The sequence below is a fragment of the Malus domestica genome, chromosome 07 (genome assembly GCF_042453785.1).
Source record: "Malus domestica chromosome 07, GDT2T_hap1".
Classification (NCBI taxonomy): Eukaryota; Viridiplantae; Streptophyta; class Magnoliopsida; order Rosales; family Rosaceae; genus Malus; species Malus domestica.
In genome coordinates, this window is record NC_091667.1 from 17,760,835 (window position 1) to 17,770,554 (window position 9,720).

General features: G+C 37.9%; 1 protein-coding gene across 1 annotated transcript; it reads left to right on the forward strand.

The window, feature by feature from the left end:
• Window positions 1-7,240: 7,240 nt before the first annotated feature.
• On the forward strand, window positions 7,241-8,037 carry LOC114826047 (BON1-associated protein 2-like). The gene has a single exon (XM_029105662.2). It carries the CDS (start codon window positions 7,328-7,330, stop codon window positions 7,862-7,864), a length of 537 nt encoding a protein of 178 aa, XP_028961495.1. The 5' UTR covers window positions 7,241-7,327; the 3' UTR covers window positions 7,865-8,037.
• Window positions 8,038-9,720: the final 1,683 nt, after the last annotated feature.

Here is a 9,720-nt window from a genome sequence, read left to right on the forward strand (position 1 = left end):
AACTAATTTCTTTTGCTAGGGCGAAGCCTTGAGCCTTAGTATGAATATGTGTTTTTTATTTAATTGCTTATGATTGATTGCATGCACACTTTGAATTATTAATCACTGGTTTAAACTATCTAACTTTCTTAATCCCTGATCACCATTAGGATCTTTAGAAAAGTAATTTGATGCAATTTTGGTCAGAAGGTTCCCTGAAATTGACGCTGGCTTCATGTGGTTAATAATTGTAATTTCACTTAAGATGAACACCATGTCTTAAGGATTGCATGGTTTTTTCAAAAGTTTTTCATAGTGCATAATTAGTCTTTCATGTTCAGATTTAATCCAAACGTCCAGACGGGTTGCATGTTAGATATACGTTCTATGTTGGAGGTTCCAAGTAGAATATGAATTAGGAAAATCTAACCTTCAAAGTGGCATGCGTAGATCATAAGTAATTGGTAAAAATTCATAGGATTGCTAAGTGATGGTGGAACCCTAATGCTTTCTTAATTTGATTTCTCCAAAACTTTTCTTTTTCTTTCGGCTTTAATATTGCAGGTTGTTTTACTTTTATTAATAAAATTCGTTTTAATAAATTAGGTTATAAAAATCAATCATCTCAATTTTTACTTTACAATAATTAATTGGAATTTGGTTGTTTCGAATTATTTAATAATCCATGTGGAGAACGACCTTACAAGATCCCTTTATACTACAGTAACCTTATCATTCTTGCAAGTAATATAGGAGTTTTTAACCCATTTGCATGTGTGGTGAAATCCCTATCGGTCATCCTAGTGGGCAGGCGAAGGGGAAGTCCTCGAGGATGGATGGAGAATCAGTTTCTTCACCGATTGAATTTGGAGCTAATGGTGTTGATTCGTCCAGATCTGGTAAGAGAAGTCGTGGAATTGATGGACCGAATTTGGATGCTGAACGTGACATGGCTGCTCTGCACCTGGAGCCTAATGTGAGTTTCAAAGACAAGCTTATGAAATCATCTCGGCGACTTGTCTCGGTTGCTGTATCTGATTTTGATTTTGATCCTGATCTCGTTGACGGGGACGTGTCATTCTCTCGTGAGGTGAAAGGGCCTATCGTTACATTCTCTGAAAAAGCTGTGACGAAATTTGGTAAGGATTGGCATGATGCTCTGGTCATCAAACTTCTTGGGCGATCGCACACTTATAATTTTTTGTTAAACAGGCTGAGGCAAAAATGGCAATTAAAAGGAGGTATGCAGCTTATTGACATTGATCATGATTTTTATATTGTTAAATTTGATTTGGAAGAGGATAAGGAGTTTGTTTTAACTGGTGGACCTTGGATAATTGCGGGTCAGTATTTGACGATTCAAAAATGGAGACCAGGATTTGTGCCTGCAACTGAGGTTATGACTCGTATGGCTGTATGGGTCAGGATAATGGGTGTTCCAATTGAGTATTTTAATGTTTGGGCTATGAGGAAGATAGGTAGTGTGCTGGGAAAACTGTTAAAGATTGATGTACACACTAATTCTCAATACAGGGGCAAATTTGCTAGAATTTGTGTTGAGATTGATGTGACTAAGCCTCTTGAAGCGTTTATTCAAATTAATGATAGATGGTACAATTTGGAGTATGAGGGTATGCCAGAAATTTGTTTTGGATGTGGTCGTTATGGGCATAAGAGGGAGAGCTGTACTTGGAGCGTTGATCCTATGGCGGAAAAGGTTGATGGTGGTGAAAATGAGAGTAATATGATGAATATGGATGAGCCTATAGTAAAGGCTGCTCAAAGTAGCGATGATGTTTCTGCTATTCATGGTAATTGGATGCAAGTTAAGCCTAGAGGTAGACCTCGGAAAATAAATAATGGACAGAGAGGTGTTGATGGTGCTTTTAATGGGCAGGGGTCAAGGTTCAGTGTGCTCAATGGGGAAGATAAAAGTCTGAATGAGGGAAATGTGGGAAGTGGCACAGATGGTGAGAAGGGTGAAGGTTCTATTGAAAGGAAAATTTGGGGGGTTAGGAAGAAGAAGGAAGCTAGTGATCGGGATGCACTTGCTGATATATCTAACTGTGGTGGAAAGCCATCTACGCATAATTTGGGGCAACTAAGACAACCTTTAGTGAGAAGGTCAAGTTCTAGTTCGATTAGTAATGTTGAGGATCAGCCATTCAAATTTAATGTTAATGCCTTCAAGACTGATATGTACTATGGTTCAAATATGTCGAAGGGAACCTATATTTTTGGTCACCAACCATCTAATGCTAGTGGTAGCGATGTTGAGTTAGCTGCGTGTGATCTAGATCCAGGTGAAGAGATGATGAATACTGATCATACTATTCCAGGTTCAATTATTCAACGATCTCGTTCAACCGAGGATTATTGTTTAGCTAAGTCTGCTGAGAGGTGTGCCTCCCATGTGGAGGAAACCCTTATGGGTTGCTAGGCTGTATGCCTTGGTTTTATCTTTCTCATCCATCTTTATGATGAATATTGTAGTATGGAACTCTAGAGGTGCTAGTTGCACCAAGTTTAAAGATAATGTTGCAGAATTAATTAACATTCACCAAATGGAGATTTTGGTTATTTGTGAGCCCAGGATTAGTGGTCAGAAAGCTATTTCAGTTGTGAAATCTCTTGGTTTTCCGTGCTTTGAGATTGTGGATGCTGTTGGCTTCTCTGGTGGTTTGTGGATGTTGTGGAAGGATTCTAGATTAAAGGTGGAAGTTATCGGTACCACTGACCAAGCTATTTCTGTTGTTGTGGATGGTGTTGGTCAGAACCATTGGATTTTCACCGCTGTCTATGCTAGCCCTTGTGTTACTAAAAGAGAAAGATTGTGGGATTATTTAGATTTTGTAGCTGATTGTCATCAATTGCCTTGGTTAATTGCTGGGGATTTCAATGACATGTTGTGTGTGGATGATAAACTTGGTGGTGCTCCATTATGCAGATTAAAAGGCTTCAAATCCTGGGTGGATAGGAATTATATGATTGATTTGGGTTTTATTGGTCCTAAATTTACTTGGACTAATAAAAAAGTGTTAGAAAGAATTGATCGTGGGATTTGTAATATGAGTTGGAGGAGCCTTTTCCCTGAAGCTTATGTTCACCATCTCCCGCGAACCAAGTCAGATCACTGCCCTATTAAGATATGCTTAAATTCTCATAAGTCATTTTCTCCCAATCATCGTCCTTTTCGTTTTGAAGCTATGTGGTTGAGGCATGAAAATTTTAAGGAGTTTGTTGATGGTTATTGGAGTAATGGTGGAGGTTCGGTTGTTGATAAAACTTGTGCTCTTATTGAACCGCTTAAGAAGTGGAATATTCAAGTCTTTGGTCATCTCAAACAGAGAAAGCGCAAACTTCTAGCAAGAATTGATGGGATTCAAAAAGCTTTGTGTCGTGGGCCTAATAAATTTCTTTCTAAATTGGAGGATGAGTTGATTTCTGATTATAATGAAGTTCTAAATGAGGAGGCTATATTTTGGCATCAAAAGTCTCGGTTGAGGTGGCTTCAAGAAGGTGATCGTAATACAAAAATTTTTCATCTCACTACTATTGTAAGAAGGAGAAGAAATAGAATTGAGGGCCTCATTAACAATCAAGGTGCTTGGATATCGGAGTCTTCTAATATGAAAAAGTTGGCAGTTGAGTACTTTCAAACTATTTTTTCGCATGGGCAAAAGTCTAAGCAAATGGAATGTCTTCCTAATCTTTTTCCTGATATTAATGTTGCTGTTCGTGAAGCTCTTACCAAAGATATTGATATGGTTGAAGTCAAGGAAAGCCTCTTTAATATTGGAGGCCTTAAAGCTCCAGGTATTGATGGGTTTCCTGCTTGCTTTTATCAAAGTCAGTGGAATATATGTGCTAATGATATCTTTGATATGGTATGGAATGCTTTTCACTCAAGGAGATTGCCTGCTGGGTTAAACAGTACGCTGATTACATTGGTCCCTAAAATTGATAATCCTCAAAAGATGTTGAATTTTAGGCCTATTAGTCTCTGTTGCACTCTTTATAAAGTGATCTCTAAAATCATTGTTGCTAGAATCAGACCTCTCTTGCCTCATCTAATTAGTCCTAATCAGGCTAGTTTTGTTCCTGGTAGACAAATTTCTGACAATGTCCTCATTGCTCAAGAAATTCTTCACAAGTTCAGAATGTCAAAAGGCCAAAAAGGATTTTTAGCCTGGAAAATTGATCTCTCTAAGGCGTATGACAGACTTAATTGGAAGTTTATTGAGTATGTGCTGAATGAGGTTGGGTTGCCTTCGAATTTGATTCAGCTTATGATGGAATGTGTATCCACAGTTAGGTACCAAATTTGTTTCAATGGTGAATTAACAGATGGTTTTATTCCTCAAAACGGTATTCGGCAAGGGGATCCTTTGTCCCCTTATTTGTTTGTTCTATGTATTGAGAAACTCTCCCATTTAATTTCTGCAACTGTGAACAAAGGAAGGTGGAAACCTGTTAAGGCTTCTCAATCTGGACCTAGGGTATCTCATCTCTTTTTCGCTGATGATTTAATGTTGTTTTCTGAAGCTACTCCTAAGCAAGCAAGAGTAATGAAGAGGTGCCTTGAACAATTTTGCAAAGCTTCTGGTCAAGCTGTTAACTTTGAAAAATCTGTTCTTTATTATTCTCCAAACACGTCAAGGGCTTGTGTTAAGAGTATTAGTACAATTTGTGGGTCTCCTGTCTCTGAGAGTCTTGGGAATTATTTAGGAATGCCTCTAATTCAGACTAGAGTTTCAAAGGTTACTTATTTGGGCGTTATTGATAAAGTTCAGAAGAGGTTGGCAACTTGGAAGAGCAAGGTATTGTCCATGGCTGGAAGAATTACCTTAATTCAAGCTGTTACCTCGTCCATACCAGTTTATGCCATGCAAACGACCAAGCTTCCGGCCAGTGTGTGTGAAGAGTTAGACAAGGTGAATAGGGATTTTTTGTGGGGGGATACCGATCAAAAGAAAAAAGTCCATTTGTGCCAATGGAGTATGGTTTGCAAACCTAAAAGTAAGGGTGGTTTGGGGATTAAGAGAGCTTGTGTAATGAATCAGGCTCTTTTAGCTAAGTTAGGGTGGAGGATTCATGCTAAGGACTTTGGTCTTTGGTCTCAAATTTATCAGGCTAAGTATTTGAAAGGCTATTCTATTTTAGACCCCAAAATTCATGAAAGAACTGAGTGTTCTTATTCTTGGAAAGGAATTTTGTATGGAGTTAATCTTCTTAAAAAGGGCATGACTTGGAGAATTGGCAATGGTGAGAGTGTGAAATTTTGGAAGGATTCATGGGTCTTAAATGTCCCTTTAATGGAAACTATTGATGTTGCTAATATCTCCAATATTGATTGTGTTGTCTCTGAATTTTTAAGAAATGGTTGGTGGGATATTGATAAGCTCAGAGATGTGTTGCCAGAGGATATGGTTCAAAAAATTATATGTCGGCCTGCTGGTACTACTGGTGCAGGTATGGATAAAATTATTTGGAGATGTGCTTCTAATGGAGTTTTCACCGTTAAGTCAGCTTATAATCTTTTCTTTGATGAAGAGGATTTGCCTGATTCATGCTGGGATTTTATTTGGAGAGTTAATGTTCCACCGAAGCTAAAAGTTTTTCTTTGGTTGATGAGTAAAGGGAGATTGCTTTCTAATGAGCAACGAGTTAGAAGACAATTAACTTCTGATTCTTCTTGTATGACTTGTTGTGGACCAATTGAATCCATTGCTCATATTTTTAAAGATTGTTCCAGGGCTATGTGTATCTGGAAAAGTATGGGAGTTCCATGGCAACTGAGGAATGCCCAGAATCTTGAGTTTAAGGCTTGGTTGCTGGCAAATCTGAAAGTAAGTTCAAAAGGGACCAATGAGGGTGCTTGGTGTACTCTTTTCCTTTTTATTTGTTGGCATATTTGGAAGTGGAGAAACAAGCAGATTTTTGATGTCAATTTTGTCATGCCTATGTATCCAAAAGCGATCATTGAGAGAGATGTGGATGAATGGTTGAAGGCTTGTGTGAAGTATTCTGTCAAACTTGTAAAAAGGCAAATTTCTCTCTCTTGGGATCATCCTGATGTAGGTTGGTGTAAGCTAAATGTGGATGGGTCTAGAAGGACAAATTCTGGTCGAATTGGGGCTGGTGGCGTTCTAAGAGATCATAATGGCAACTGGTTAGGTGGCTTTGCTGTGAATTTGGGACAAGGGCAGGTTTGTGATGCTGAATTATGGAGTTTATACTTTGGTTTACAGCTTGCTATTGATAAGGGTGCTACTGAGCTTCATATTGAGATGGATTCCAAGGCTGTTATTATGTTGTTGAAGCAATCCCAAGTTGATAATTTCCATCCTTTGGAGACAATTATGCATAGCTGCAGATTAATGATGAGACAATTGAGGAGGTGTGAATTGAATCACGTTTATAGAGAGAAGAATATTGTGGCGGATCAGTTGGCTAATTGGAGTTATAACATGGATATTGGTGTTCTTGTTTTTGATGAGCCTCCTGTGTGGATTAGATCAGCTCTCATTGATGATGCTGCTGGAGTCCCTCGGACTCGGTTTGCTGTTGGTTTGTAGTTCTTTTTGGGTTGTGTTCCCCGTTCTTCACCAAAAAAAAAAATCCCTATCGGTCATCTACTTGTGTATTTGCACAATCAAGGGGGAGCATTGTGATATACATTCTAATACATATTGTGATTATGTAAATCCTAAGTATAGATAGATTAGGAATTCTTTGGGATCTAGAAGATCTTTGCCAATAGACTTTGTATTACTTGGAGATCAAATTTCTCTCCTCCTTATTACTATAAATAAAGGCACAATGACTGGAGAATAACACATAATTTCTCAAGCCCAATCGCCACTCTCTTTGTCTCTATGTCGTGCCCCTTTATTCTCCCTCAGTTAGATATAGACCACAACAAAGTAGAGATAAATCTATGTTTTCAAGAGGTTCAACTTCGCAATAAATTGTAAGAACCAATTGCTTGAAAGTTTCTCTACTTTATAAGAAGCGTGAACATATTACATGGAAGTTTCTCTTTAAAAACTCATAACTCATAACTCATTTAAAGGCCCAAGAGTCAACCTTCCCAACTAGGAAATTAAATTATACTTCTGCCACTCACTTTCCTATCCATTCAAAATTCGGCGCGTATTGTATATTTCAACGTCCAATTTGGATTCCACAGAAACCACGTGGGTGTTTCGCACTCCTTTCTCACACCCTTCCCTCAACACTCCTATATAACCTTCTACCCACACCTCTTTCCTATCAACGGCTCTCACAATTCTCCTAACCTAACACAAGCTGTTCATCAAACACTTACGCGCACTCTTCATCCACCATGGCAGCCAATTCCCGGACGCTTGAAATCAAGGTGATCTCCGCCGAGAACCTGAAATTAGATCGAAAATCCATCAAGAAAAACGCCTCCGTGACCGTCCGGACCGACACCAACAGCCAGTTTTGCACTACGGACATTGACACCGAAGGCGGCGCCCACCCACGGTGGAACGAGAAGCTCGTGCTCGACTTGCCAACGCACTCGAAGTCCATCACAGTGGAGGTCCATTGCAAGACTTCGTCCGGCGTCAGGACGATCGGGACGGCAACGGTTCCGGCTTCTGATTTTGTTGGCGGGTACGTACCGGAGGGTTACCTGCATTTTTTGAGTTACAGGCTGAGGAATCACAAGGGGGAGAGGAATGGGATTATTAATATTTCTGTAAGAATGAAGGTTCCGGAGATGTACGCTTGTGCAAGTTCAACGACGTGGTCTCACTCAACGATGGGGTTTCCGGCGGCTGGCAACAAAAGTTTCGGCGGCGGCGTTGTGACAGGAGTTCCGGTTTGGTACGGTTCCTATCAGAAAAATTATTGAAGATCCAAAGCTCAATACTTTGTGCGTAAATATTAGAGGATTTAGACCTTTGGTTAAGGAGAATACAAACACAACGTGTTTTGTGTTCTTGCAGGAGATTTGATGCAACCATTTAATTCATTGTTACAATACTTAATTGTTTTTGTTTTGAATAAAATAAATTTTCTGAATAATACTATAGTGATTGTAATTCTATATTATGATCAATTCTTAGATGCAATTGATATGGTAAACGAAAACGAGGAATTATACTAAATTAATTTACGCTGAAGAAGATAGGAAAACTGTGGGTCAAATGCATTGTGATATTTGAAACTGCTGACAGCAGCAACAGTTACTCGACCACCTTTGACCTGATTAACGTGGGAGAAACACGTTATTGAAAAACCTAACCATCTACCACTTTCTAGCGATATTCTACCACTAGTCGTTTATTTACTAGTTACTTTGTATAAATTTTGTGGACCCGACAAAATTGTTGATTCTGATCTAGTAATGAGAATTGTTATTAGCAATTCAAAAATCTCATTGTGCACTCCAAATTTTATATAATTGGAAAAATACACTTGTAAAGAGTGTAGAATGTGATTTTTAAAGTGTTAATAACAGTTCCCTTAAAAATTCATGAGTAAATGTTCTTTCGTGTAATACCATTAAAATTACATTCAAAACTTAGAGTTTAAACGGAAATAAGGCTGAAAGTATTAACAGAATTACTCAATGAACCATTGTGTTGCGTTGCATTGCATTGCCTTCTAACAAGTTCAAAGATCAATGGTAATAAATTTTTAATTAATGAACCAAAGCTCTAATTTCACTAAAACTTAGGGACCATAATGGGAATGTCTAGTTTTTTTAGTACATCGATATTTTTACATTAAAGGGAGGGGGAGTTCGTCTAAGCCACACAATGGGTAGCCTAATTAGGTATTGAATTCACCATCTATGAGATTTGAACCTAAAACCTCTCACTTCCAAGTAAAGAGAAATATCACCATACCGTAGTATTGAGTGGCTAATGGGAATGTCTAGTTTACCTTAAATCTTCTTTTTTAATGCCCAATTCTTCATGAAAAATAATCCCCACGCATTAATTAAGCATAGTAACCATCTATTATATTTTCTTATTTAGCATTACAACAAATTAGTTTACGCTAACTTTATATAATAGATCGATTTTTGGAAGATGTGGCGCTAGGCCGAGCATGGAAAAAATCAAGTTGGCACCACGATGTGAACTCATATTCGGCATCAATAATTACTGTTCTACAAAAGTGATGATAGCTCAAGAAACCCGAAGGGCCTAAAAAATAGGTGGGGGTTCATCCATAGCGAGTGTAGCAAGTTCGCCAATAAGTGATGAATTCTAACTTACCATAAGCGATGAAATCTAATATTATCAAAATTTTGAATTTTTGAGGTTGAAAAGTTTATAATTTTTTTTTTTAAGTTAACACGTCTAAAACTCAATTTAATAAAAGTTAACACAACGCAATCAAATTACTACATAAATAAATATATAGCTCTATATAGAGCTCAAAATATATATAGCTCCTCATTGGGAAAGTTTCCTTTTTAGAGCCATAAAAATTTGTCGGAGCTCTAAAATGAGTTATATCCACTACTTTTCCACCCTCATATAAAGCCCTTCATTTTTTTCTTTTGGATAATATATAGAGCTCTTCATTGAGATGCTCTTAGGTGGAGAGACCTGAGAATGAGATTGGTAGTAGTAATTATCTCAACCAAAAGTTTTGAACACAAATGTTGTACTCCCTAATACACGAATTCATCTGCACACAAGGTCACACACAAAAAATTCATCCAAGTAAGTACGACAATTTTATTCATTGTTT

Coding starts and splice junctions, on each gene's coding strand:
- LOC114826047 (XM_029105662.2), top strand. CDS start 7,328: ATGGCAGCCAATTCCCGGACGCTTGAAATCAAGGTGATCTCCGCCGAG.